Raw genomic sequence first — 13,275 nt, 5'->3', positions numbered from 1 at the left:
TCTGAGAACCCTACAGGAAGAACTCCTTATACCAGAGCTCTATGGTTGTAGCAGCTCCTCTCAACTTCCGCTTCCCTTCGAGGAGTTCCTTCGGTATATTGGTCCAACCCAGTGTATGCATGTGGCTCGCCATGTCTGCAGGTGCCAGATTGCAATCCTTTCTTATTCCCAAATAAAATCTTTTAGTGACAGAATACCTAGTTCTGTTTTCCAGGTGACAGCTTGTTAATAAAAAGTCAAAGCGAGAGGCAAAAAGTGTTCAAGATCACAGAATCAATCAGGAACACAGATTAAAGCAGAAACCCAAATTTTGTCCCAATTTCACAATGGATTTTTATGAGAAAAGGAAGGGAAACAATGATATATGAATAGAAGAAAGGACCTTTTATTGGTCTTAACCAGTTAAGTTACTCTTTAGCTACACGGGAGTACCTCATTTTATTGCACTTCGGTTTCTTGCTCTTCACAGATTTGCACTTTCATTAGCATCCAGGCAAGACCCTCCACCAGCAAAAAAGATTAGGACTAGCTGAAGGCTCAAATAATGGTTAGTATTTTTTAGCAATAAAGTATTTTTTAATTAAGGTGCGTACATTGTTTTTCAGGGTCAATGCTGTTGACATTACACTACAGTATAATGGAAACATAATTTATTTGCACTAGGACACTAAAACATTCCTGTTAACCGCCTTATTCCAATACTTGATACTCAAGGGGTGTGCGACTGTATCTCTGAAGTATGCCAGCATATGGCTGGTTACCGCTTTTAAAGAATGTCTATAACGTCAGTCCTCATGGTCAGGATACCTGCTTTCCTGTTAGCTTTACGAAGTCATTTGTAAGAGAGTGTCGCTTGGTCCACTCCAAAGGTTAATTTGCCCAATTCAAACACTGCAAAGGTCCAAGGAGCAAGTCATGCAAGCAGCTCTGGAATAGCTGCTCTAGTTCTGTTTTACAACGACTCCACTTAAGTCAATTTCTCACAGGTTCTACCTATGAAAGCCAGAGTTGAAAATCCTGCAGTTGCCTCTAGACTTGAAAATCCTGCAGTTGCCTCTAGACTTGAAAATCCTGCAGTTGCCTCTAGTTTACTTTGGCCCAAATCCCTCATACAAACAAAACTTTTAAAATAAATTATTACAAGTCCTACAAAGTAACTCGCACTAGGCAAATGACTACACGTGTAACAGAATGACACATACAACACCCCGAACCTTTGAGCCAGTCGAGAAGATGAAACGTTTGGGGCGGGAATGAGCGAGCCTCAGCTCACCGCAGGTGAACTTCTGTCGCCCGGGCTTCCTACCTGGGGCCGCCCTTGTCGAGGTGGCAGCTGGCCTTTCCCGAGGGCTGGACCATCTCGCCAGGCGACGTCGCTCCGCCCTCCCGGGCGCTCCGGGACCCTCAAGCTCTTGGGGCAGAAAGGAGTCTTCCCGGGGCGGAGAAAGGGGCGGGCGCTGCGGCCCCGGCTCCAGGAAGCGGAGGCGCCCGGGGCGTCGGGGTTGCGCTCGGCGGCGATGAGCTCGGCGCTGGGGCTCCGCGGGTCTGGCCCTGCAGGTAGGGGGGAACCGAGGGCGCGGGCTCCACCGCCTTGCTGGGCGGCCCCAGAAATTTGCAGGTCCTGGAGGGAAGCGCTTAAGCGCGGTGGGGGCAGCGTAGCTTTTGGTACCGGGAAACAATGCGGTTACCTAGCTGACGATCCCGGCTCTGGGCGGGCCCCGCCGCCGCCTTTGTCCTCTGCAGGTGATCTCTTTCCTAGTGTTGGGCCACTTTAATGTTCACTGGCTGCCCCTGCCAGGCCTTGTTCACCGCCCCCCCACACACACACACAACTGTCCCCCGCCCCCGCGCGCCTAGTCATGAAAAGTCGAGTTTTGCAAGTTGGATCTGGTTTTGTTTCCTCACTTTTAAGTAAAAAGTTAAGGAAGTAGTTGCATGCCATAATAATGGGAGCATGACCGGCCGGCCCCTGGTGTGCCTGGACTTCACCTGGAAACAAAGCCGCTGCGGGTGTGCAGCCCAGCATCGCTCTCCCGTATCCAGGATACCTACAACTGTGGGTTCGAGTTAAAGCCACAGCAACTTTTCTCTACAAAATAATCAGCTGATGAACGTGTGCTTTTAGAACGTTCTTCCCTGTCACTTATTTCATTATATTACCGACAAGATTGAGAAATTCCGAGCCTGGCCATAAGTTTTTGTTTGTTTGTTTGAAGGTTAAAGTGCTAGCAGTCCAGGCAGAGTGCCTTTATTTCAGAGCTTTTTATTCTTTGCTGCACAAACAAGTCTTGCCCCAGAGGCAAGTTGTAGGAGTCGCTCGGTCGTTCAGGGCAGTGCAGGGCCCTCTGGCTATTTCCATTTTGGAACTAGTGGTGGGGGTTGGGAAGCCGGGCAGGGATCCTGGATGCCCGACCACTGGGCAGGGCACCTCACCCCCTCCCCCCATTCTTTTGATTACCTTCCTTTTTCTACCTGCTCACTTTCTTTTCTTTCTCCACCCCACCCCTTTTCCAGCATGTTCTAGGCAGACGTGGGTTACTCACCATAGGATTGTTAAACAAACTGTTGATAGGAAGTATGGGTAAATTTGCTTAGACACTGCAGTAAATAAAGACCATGACAATAGAAGCTAGCAAAGTTTGAAGAAATGAACACTTAGTTTAGAAAGGTAGCTGTTCTCTCTCTGGTAGGAGAGAGTTTAGCATGACGACAGTAAAGAGACTGGATTCCACAGATAGACCTGACTTTGAATCTCAGCTCCACTGCGCTGAACTGGGACAAGCCTGGTGCACTTTCACTGGCCTGGGGGCTATGGAGCTGAGTGAGAGAAAGTATCTAAAGTGCCAGGCCATCAACAAACAGGAGCAGGTAGAATTATTTGGAGATATAGCAAATTAAGATGAGAAAAAAGGAGCGATTTGTTCTGTAAAAATGAAACGACTTTAAGGAGCAAAGAGGTTAAGAGTCGGGTTTAATGATGGACCCATGTTCGATAAATATATTGCAAATGAATAGGAATTTATAAATCTGTAGTATACGGTATCTCCTTCATTAAAGTTTATTTTCTCTATGTCAACAAAGCCATTCACCCTCTTGGCCAGTCTGTACTCATGCAGTATAGTGATATTTGCTCAAGCGCACCCTTCCTTCTGCTTGGTACATACAGCTTAGAGTGACCATCAGAGTCACGATGTATTATTTTCTTTGGAAACCGGGTAAAATTGCTCCAGGACAGTACTGGAATTTAGGACTCCCTACCTCACCCTCACCCCCAGGATGGGTTTTGTCAGTGAGGAGAGGAGAGGTTGGAACAATCAAGTGTCAGGGAGACACTCTCTAAGGAGAGGCGGGAACACTACCCTCTTGCTAGGAGGTGAGCTGTAGGAAGGGTCCATACCGTAAGGTCCATTGTGCTTCCTCAAAGACTCAACCAAGAGGTGCATCTTGCTGTACTGTTAGTTTTTGCTTATTCATTACTTCTTCTCTCTCCTCGAGGCTGTTAAGTTTGTCGGGTAAAAACAGATTCATGGGTACATGGGCCCTTATTGTATAAGATGCTAGATTCATCGTGCTGTCCAATACAGAAGCCACTGGCCACAAGTGGTTATTTGAATTTAAATTAACTAAAATTAAATTAAAAAGTTCCTAACCTGCATTGGCACCTTTCAGGTGCTCAAGAGCCACATGTGGCCAGTGGCTACCACATGGGACAGCGCAGGTATAGAACAATTCCATCACCACAGAAAGTCTGAATGCGCAGCTCTGTTTGAGGGAGTAGAGAGGGATTCAGTGAAAGGTTGTCCAGAGGGTGGGGAAGTCTGATCGGGTTGGGAGGAGAGGGTCCCCATTATGGGGTTATAAGTGCAAATGTGTCTTTCAGGAGATCCAAAATCAAAGCCTTTGCCCTACTCCTCCTCTTCCTCCACCCAAACTTTGACCTCTTCCTGGTCCTGTGGTCATCCAGTATTAACCACACCCTGTGTTTCAGTTCTCCTGTCTGACTTTGTTCCTTCTTTGTTTCAGAGACTATTCGCAAAAAACATTTTCTGTAAAACAAAGCGATTTCATATCTCATTTGAGTTCCTTAATCACAAAACTATTACTCTAGGCATATTTTGCAATGAATGTGTTTGTGTAATGTGTCTTCATTTCTTTTTATAATATTCATTGCTATTTTGCAGATAAGAGTTGGGGGTGAGAAAGCATTGAGCTATGAATTTGTAGTTCACTTGTTTATTATTAAAGTTTCCCCTCCCTTTTCCCTTACCTTTCTTTTCATATTTTAACTTTTAAACTAACCAAAACAGAAGAGTCTTAAAATATGAGAGTCAAAAGCACATGGGAGTTACTGCTGTTTCACTATCGGTCAAAAAGTAAATTAACAAAAATCAACTTTTTTTTTTAATAGGTGAGGGACAAAACATGACAGAAACAGATGCCTTCTATAAGAGGTAAAAATGTGCTTTTTTCTAATAAAGGCCTCCTCCTGTGGTGGTCATGATCAGACGACAGAAATCAAAGCAAGGACCCTGGGAGCTGGAAAGTAGAACTGAGTATGTCAGGTTTTAGCATTTGGAGAGCTAATTTGTAGATATGCAGGTTAGTTTCTGCCTCTGGTTGTAAAAGGACCTAGAATGGTTTTTGGAATATTTAAGAGTTGATATGGCATGAGCCCTAGAGCTAGAGATGGGCCTGGGCCAGGCCACTGCCCTTGGTGGCCTGAAAACCTGGGGGACAGACACCCATGCAGATTGATTTCGGGTGGCACTGATGATGGCTGCTGTTTACTAATTGGTATGGAAATACTTCAGGACTTTCCTTACTACTGTGACTATGAGGCTTTCCCAGTGCACACCAATGGCATGTCAGTCTGGCAGAAGAGGAAACAGCAGACCTCTGTCTACACTACGCATTGACCTTAGGCTTGAGGGAGCTCATTATTTAATATGACTTAAAGTGATTGTTTTTTAAACTTTTCATTAGCAGTGAAATGTTTGATCCGGCAGAAAAGTACAAAATGGATCACAGGAGGAGAGGAATTGCTTTAATCTTCAATCATGAGAGGTTCTTTTGGCACTTAACACTGCCAGAAAGACGGGGCACCAGCGCAGACAGAGACAACCTTAAGCGCAGGTAGTAGTTTTATCTACATGTCAAGGTGATGAGATATTTAAGTGATAACTACTAATTAAAACTTGTCTGCACTGATGAAATAACAGCAAGAGTATGTGAGGATGAGCATCAGTTGGGCACAACCTCCCTTAAGAAGTTGCCTAAGTTTTCTTCCTATCCATGTTCTATTAAATGTCAACAGTCTTTGCATTGTTACCAAAAAGAAAAGAAAAGAAAAAGTTGACCATTGAACAACTTAGAGTTTAGGGGTACTAACCCCCACACAGTCAAAACTCCACATGTAACCTTTGATGCCCAAAAAACTTAAATTGTCCCCCAGTGTCCACTGGGGATTGGTTCCAGGACCGCACCCCCACCCCAGATACCAAAATTCATGGATGCTCAAGTCCCTTGTATAAGATGGCATAGATCAGTACACACAGTTGGCCCTCTGCTTCCGTGGACTTCCAACCACTGATTGAAAATAGTACAGGTATTATTGAAAAAAATCCACATATGAGTGGATCGTCACAGTTCAAACCCACATTGTTCAGGAGTCACCTATATTTGCATAATAGACAATATTCTAACTTGAATCAGTCATCATTACAAGTAAATCCTTTCCTACCATAGGTGATCAGGGAAAACTATCATTGTCATATTTGTTTTTTCTTTCTTCCTAAAGTCAATTTATATGTCATAAAATGTGTATAGATTCCTCAAATAAGTAGGGTATGTGACAACTTTGAATAGCTCATAAGCTAATGTCCAATTTAATCTATCACCAGATTTTCAGATCTAGGATTTGAAGTGAAATGCTTTAACGATCTTAAAGCAGAAGAACTACTGCTCAAAATTCATGAGGGTAAGTAGTTTTCAGATTCATCTTCCTCTGATGGGATCGAGTACTTTAATGATCCTATCTGTAAAGACAGGTCCAAATAAAATTAACTGTGTTGTAAAAAGTCTTATCAATTAATTTGGCATGGTTTATAGATTTTCGTTATGCCTCTCTGCTTAAATGTCACCCACTAGATTTAGACCCCTTTGCAAAGTATTATGTCTCCAAAGTTTATATTTAGCATACCACTAGTTACAATCTATTGCTCTAGAAATTAATGAAATGACCTTTTTACTTGGCAATGAAATATCTAAAATGCAAACACTACAGATGCTGGGCAGTCATTTTTTTAATTGACTCCTGTTCCCAAGATTTTTACTGGCTTTGAGATTCTGTTGACTTATATACATTATCTCTCTTAATGTCCATATTACTGTGCAGCAGATATTTTAACAACTTATGTTTATCATACTCATCACTGCATGCCAGCCATGGATTTTCAAGTCATTTGCCAACAGACTATTATAATGTTTATATAATATAAACTTCAGAGTTTTTTTGTTGTTGTTATAATCGACATATAACATTATTGTCAGCTGGACATGATTCGATATTTTTGTACATTGCAAAATAATGACCACAATAAGTCTAGTTACCTTCACCATACCTAGTTATAAAATTTTTTTTCTTGTGATGAGGACTTTTTTCTAAAAAATCCTAGGAAAGGATTTACTCTCTTAGCAACTTTCAAATATACAATACATTATTATTGACTGTAGCCACCGTGCTGTACATTAGATCCCCTGACTTATTTATTTTATAACAAAGTTTGTGCCTTTTGACCCCCTTCACCTAATTTTGCCCATCCTTCCCTCCCCTCAGGCAACCACTAATCTATGTCTATGAGCTTGGTTTTTTGTTTGGTTGGTTTTTTTAGATTCCACATATAAGTGAGACCATATTGTATTTGTCTTTCTCTGACTTATTTCACTTAGCATAATGCCCTCAAGTTTCATCCGTGTTGTCGCAAATGGCAAGATTTCATTCGTTTTTATAGCTGAATAATATTCCATTGTGTGTGTGTGTGTGTGTGTGTGTGACACAATTTCTTTATTCATCCATCAATGGACACTTAGGTTGAATAATATTCCATTGTGTGTGTGTGTGTGTAACACAATTTGTTTATTCATCCATCAATGGACACTTAGGTTGATTACATATCTAGGCTGTTGTAAATAATACTGCCTGAACATGGGGTTGCATATATCTTTTTGAGTTTGTTTACATATCTAGGCTGTTGTAAATAATACTGCCTGAACATGGTGGTGCATATATCTTTTTGAATTTGTTTTTGTTTTCTTCAGATAAATACCCAGACATGGATTTGCTGGATTATATAGTAGTTTTTGTTTTTGTTTTTACTTTTTTTTGAGGAACCTCCACACCAGAGCTCTTCTTTAAACTGTAAATCATTTTAATTTTAACTGGCTGCTTACCAGGTTTTCTACTTTGTTTGCTCAAAAGCTTCATAGGACATCAATCTCGTCTTAATACTCTTTTGGAACCTCTAAGTGCTGTAGACATACTGAAGGCGCTGCACTCAATGGAGTGCAGCGGCACATAGGGAGTTGTTAAGTAGTAGTTTCTGGGTCTCTCAGTCTGCCAGGAAGCTCTCTGCTGTATTCAGAAAACTTTATTGCTAAAATGACTTGGATCTTAAAGTGGTGCCCCATTGTAATCCCTTTACATTTTACATGTCATCGTTCTGTGTTTTAGAGAAACTAATTGAAATCTGTTCAAATTCTATTACTTTGACCTTTAATAACTTTGATTTTTAAAAATCTGATACAGAATGGTATAAATTGTTTGGTTAAAAACTAATGTATGTTGTGTTTCATTACATTTTACATTTACTATAAAAATAACAAATTTTCTCCCTCAATCATATGTATGTGACTTTATTCTTATATTAGTAAATTGAATTTTTACATGTAAATAAGCATCTCGTTTTCATTTCTATATGAACTTTTGGGGGACTTTACAGCATCGAATTCTAGCCACGTAGATGCCGATTGCTTTTTATGTGTTTTCCTGAGTCATGGTGAAGACAATCACATTTACGCATATGATGCCAAAATTGAAATTCAGACATTGACTGGCTTGTTTAAAGGAGACAAGTGTCAGAGCCTGGTTGGAAAACCCAAGATATTTATCATTCAGGTAAGACCGATGATGTTATAATCTCAATTATAAAGCCCAGAGTGTATACATGTAAATATAAAGAACTAAAGGCGATTTCAGAAGTAACTTTCTCCAGTAACTAGAAAGGTCCTTTTTGAATTCTAGCTACTCAGAGTTGCAATTTGAATTATTAGTAGTAATTCTTTCTTAACATAAAGAATAAAAAAATAAAGATTCTTGGTATCTTTACTACTTGGATTGACATTTGAAATGACTCAAAATAACCAGTGTGTTACCCCATGGCCCAGCCCAGTGTCAAGGTAGAGCCACCAGAGAAAGTATGTGCTATCTGGAGAATGCAGTGCAAAGCAGCCTACTCAGACTGGGTCGGGTTCTCCCGGAGCTGGAGAGCATGTGAGCCAGTGGGAAGGATGCAGCCATAGAGGTCTAGTCCTAGCTTGCTTCATCCTTCCACATTCTCTTTTAAACCAAGATGCTGTTTCCCCTGTGCCATATTGGCATTAGGGATAAAAATATTTGGAGGCCTAAATAATGTCATCTGGTATGTCAGTAAGGATTTTGAACAAAAAAGAGAATTCCAGATATTCCAGTGCCGTGGTCTGTGTTTCCACGAACGGCATGGAGGACATGACCACATTCTACCTTCCGCCATAGAGCCTTAAGGGGAGGGAGTGTGGGGTCTATCAGAAGTTAAGGGTGATTTCCTGGTTTCTTGTTTGGATAACTGCATTGGCCTAGCTGTAGGATGTGCAGTGGGGGTACAGCTCTAGGACCTAAGAGAGGCAGCCTCAGTTGGAGAAATAAACGTAGGAGTAATGAGACGAATGGTAATGAGAGCCATGGGGCAGATGGGTTTACTCACGTCAAGTATAGCCTGAAAACTGAGTGTTTCATAGAACTGAGGGACATGTGTGAAGACTGAGCATGAGATGCTGAGGAGGGTGGCCCAGAGAAGGAGAAAAATGACAGATGATTGCTTCATGGGAAAGGGAAGAGAGAATTGAAATAACTAATGAGCCACAAAGGAATAAAATACTTGGTCAAGTTATTTTATTTCTCTGTGTCTCAGATTCTTCATCTATGAGTTGGGGATAGAACAGCACTGCCTCATTGGGTGGTTGCAAGGACAAAATGACTTGGCCTCACAAATGAAAAACATTTAGAACAGTGCCTCACACATGGCAAGCCCTCAGTTTAGGGCTGCCTCTTATTCTTACCACAGTTGATCTGGCAACCGATGACATGAAGTTCCAGGTGTCCTACATTATATTAAGAAGACAGTGAAAAATAAGGTCTGAAAACAAGCCTGACAATTCTACGTAAGATTAAAATCTCCCTGTAAAAATAGGATATTAGGGGCCTTCTAGTTATCTAACTTTGAAAGCACTCATGACTTTTTTTGTTCCTTTTAAAGCTTATTAATTCTTTAACCATTTCTTAACTGAAGGATGCATTTATAATGGTAAAACCTAATCTGTTAGGTCAGTGAATAAATTTACTAGGATAGCCGGAATAAAGTCCACAGACTGGGTGGCTTAAACAACAGAAATTTATTTTCTTACAGTTCCGAAGAAATCTGGGGTCAAGGCATTAACAGGGTTCTACTCAAGCTTCTCTCTTTGGCTTCTAGGATAGCCGGAATAAAGTCCACAGACTGGGTGGTTTAAACAACAGAAATTCATTTTCTTACAGTTCTGAAGAAATCTGGGGTCAAGGTGTTAACAGGGTTGATTTCTACTCAAGCTTCTCTCTTTGGCTCGTAGATGCCTGTTTTACCCCTCTATCTCCTCATGGTCTTTCCTCTGTCTGAGTCGTAATCTCTTATAAGGACACCAGTCATAGTGGATTAAGGCTCACCCATATGACCTTATTGTATCCTAATTATTTTTTTAAAGACCATATGTCCAAATACAGTCGAATTTGAGGCAGTGGGGGTTAGAACTTCAACGTATAAATTTTGGGAGGATGGGGACAGAATCGAGCCCCTAATAGACGTTTAAGAGTATAAATTAATGTTAGCTTTTGTGTGTCAGAATTAGTGGACAAGAATTTGAGACCTCACTTTCAAGTGGGAGCAAAAGGAAGAAGGCACATTAACAGCTGTCTTCTCAGGTCAGGTGGTGTCATTTTGACCCTAAACAGTTTCGGGCAGCAAGTAGGCAAGCAAAACCCAATCTGGAAACATATCTGATTAAATGGAAACACTTAGGCAAATACTGTAGCTTTTAAAAGGGGTGACTCTTGGTGCTGTGGTGTGGTTAATCCAGAAGGAGTTTTTAAGCCGCGGCAGTTTTCTCTATATTATGTACCTTTCAATCAGCATAATTTAGTGTATAGTTGAAGATACCAATTTTTCAAAAACATTAACTAAAAGAAAATGTAAGTAAGGAAAAAACTGTCAGCTTCAGTCTGCTCTAAACCTAAATGTTTTGTTTTTGAAGTGCCTATAAAGTGACTTCTGTTGATGTTGACATGAAGGGGTACTGAATTATATTTCCTCTGTAAACATTAAGCATTGGGAAGAAAAGAGTAAGTAAGTGAAGGGAGTGGTGTTTCTCTTTGTCTCGTAGGCATGTCGGGGAAACCAGCATGATGTGCCAGTCAGACCTTTTGATGCAGTGGATCATCGTACAGACCAGCTGGGTGCCAATGTCACCCAAGTAGATGCAGCCTCAGTTTACACACTGCCTGCTGGAGCAGATTTCCTCATGTGTTACTCTGTTGCAGAAGGTGAGTGCTTAATACAAACATAGAATTGCCTTTCTTGGCTAATTTCCATTCCACCTTGGCTTGAGTTGGATCAAGTCTTTCTACTGGGATACGGTGATTTGGTCCTGAAGTTCACAGGCTTAGATGGATTTCTTTGATCACATAGTACAGTGATACATGAAAGTATAAAATGCCTTATAGAAAAATCATCCCTGAGAACTAAAGTCTAAAGCTACAAGTCTAATCATATCGAATATTAGCACCTGCTATCAATTACTGATGGTATCATTGTGTTCATATTCATGAGCTTTGTTGAAAAATATTTGATAATGATTATTCTTTTTCAGTAAATGATTTTGTTTTTTTAAGGTTTTCCCGTTTTAAAAAATTAATTTATTTTTATGGTGACATTGGTTAACGAAATCTGACAAATGTTCTTTTTAATATCTTGTCTTTAAAAATCACCTGGTGACTCTTGGGAACTTTTTGGTAATGAAGGAAATTACACAGAATTAATCCTATTTTTATAGAACTATATAGAATTAATCCCTTTTCCCACATGAGAATAGTCAACAGAGAAAAAAAAATTTTAAACTGTATCATGGACACATCTTAGTCTTCTCCAAGAATTTTTGAGAATTTATACTTCTGTAATGGTGATTTTTAGTCAGTTACTGAAACCCAGAAACTTTCAGTGCCCTTTTTCTCCCTGTCTTTTTTAGGTTATTATTCTCATCGGGAAACTGTGAATGGCTCATGGTACATTCAAGATTTGTGTGAGATGCTGGGAACATTTGGCTCCTCCTTAGAGTTCACAGAACTCCTCACCCTGGTGAACAGGAAGGTTTCTCGACGCCGTGTAGACTTCTGCAAAGACCCAAGTGCAATTGGAAAGAAGCAGGTCCCTTGCTTTGCCTCCATGCTAACGAAAAAGCTGTATTTCTTTCCAAAATCTAAGTGAAAGGGCTGTTTTATATAGTTGTATTCAAAATAGATTCCCCTTTCTTATATAAATAACACTAGGTCGAAGCTTAATAGTACAGCAATTTGAAATGTTTTAAGGTTTAACTTTTTAAAAAGAAAATAGTTCATTTTGGACACAGTGAGAGGGTTTGCTCTATGTAGAAACAAAATCCTCAGGGAATTAACTATAAAAATCCACAAGCATTTATAATACTTGATTTTTATAAGTTGCAAATATCTGGGTGACTTAACTTGTATTTTGTTTATTTTTTAATAAAGGGTTATAATGTTTTTAAAGGTTTTTGAAACCCAAGATTTAGTTGTTTTCCTTTAATTTTGAAATTCACGTTTTGCAAATTTTGCTCATTCAAATTTTCCTGTGTGTAATTTACACACAAATGTTTTTATTTATGTACACGAATTAATATACACGAATTGTTTTAGTTGGTCATGCAAATTAATCTACATATGAATTATCACTTTTTGTATAGGACTTTAAAAAAATCAGCCTTTAAGAACTATTATATGGCATTCTGAGGAAGAAATATAAAATTGTTAATTCTTAGTCAGTATAGCCTGAACACTTGCAAAATTTGATTCTGTCAATATCTTCCATGTTAAGTTACCGTACATCATCATTCCCACTCACAGACCATGATGCTGATAGGGATAGATATTACCTTTAAGGTTCGATTCTTAATGATATATAAATTTGAATAATATTGTTTTGTTAATAACCTGCCAGAGGCTAAAGATGGTTAAATGTTTAGGCTTTTGGTAACTGAAACTTGTGAGTTGCTACTTCAAAAGCTATAGTTTACATATATTGTTTCAGTTGCAGTTCAAAAAGTATGCTAACTATGTGCTGTGGTTAGTGAGACATTTGTACCTTTTCTTGTGGTCATGACAGGGGCTTCACTGGCAGTTGAATGTTTTACTTTAAGTCCTTACCACAGGCGTTGCCATCACTGCCTCTGCTTCCAAGAGCTAATGATGACAGAAATGCTCCTTAGCGTTTTTGGTGAACTGATGAACACTGGCTTGGCCTTCTATGTAAAGATTATACAATTCTGGTTACTTAAGAGAAATCAGCTGGTGTTAATAAAAAGCTCTAAACCAAAACAAAAAGACAGACTTTTTTCCTCAAATGTGATCGGTCAAAGGGTTTATTTGAATAAAATCCTCTTGTTCAGATGCAGTGACATTGGTACCTACATATCTGGGCACCAAATTGCCATCAAATCTGAGGCTGTGGAAACAATGGGGACACAATTGAGTCCTGTACGAAACAGTTGTCTTAGAATAAGACAGTCCTTTTGTAATAAAATTAATGTGTAATGTGCTCGGATTCCTTTAATTTTCTTTCCAATCCCTTTGGATTTACAACTTGGAATGTGAGTAGAAAGATCATATACTGTTTATGTTTTTAAATAACTGACCTATAAAGT

General features: G+C 39.8%; 1 protein-coding gene across 3 annotated transcripts; it reads left to right on the top strand.

The window, feature by feature from the left end:
* Positions 1 to 1,412: 1,412 nt before the first annotated feature.
* On the top strand, positions 1,413 to 13,170 carry CASP6 (caspase 6). 3 transcript variants are annotated; one of them, XM_006918914.3, is made up of 7 exons: positions 1,413 to 1,557; positions 4,409 to 4,451; positions 4,987 to 5,133; positions 5,901 to 5,977; positions 7,998 to 8,173; positions 10,726 to 10,885; positions 11,587 to 13,170. In XM_006918914.3, exons 1-7 carry the CDS (start codon positions 1,518 to 1,520, stop codon positions 11,823 to 11,825), a joined length of 882 nt encoding a protein of 293 aa, XP_006918976.1. In that variant the 5' UTR covers positions 1,413 to 1,517; the 3' UTR covers positions 11,826 to 13,170. The 3 variants fall into 3 exon arrangements, with proteins under 3 accessions (XP_006918976.1, XP_024907581.1, XP_006918975.1); XM_006918913.3 differs by having other exon boundaries at positions 1,414 to 1,557; positions 4,984 to 5,133; XM_025051813.1 differs by lacking the exon at positions 4,987 to 5,133.
* Positions 13,171 to 13,275: the final 105 nt, after the last annotated feature.

Source organism: Pteropus alecto, unplaced genomic scaffold (genome assembly GCF_000325575.1).
Source record: "Pteropus alecto unplaced genomic scaffold, ASM32557v1 scaffold5, whole genome shotgun sequence".
Classification (NCBI taxonomy): Eukaryota; Metazoa; Chordata; class Mammalia; order Chiroptera; family Pteropodidae; genus Pteropus; species Pteropus alecto.
The sequence above is the reverse complement of the archived record's forward strand: the minus strand, read 5'-3'. Positions and strand labels throughout refer to the sequence as shown.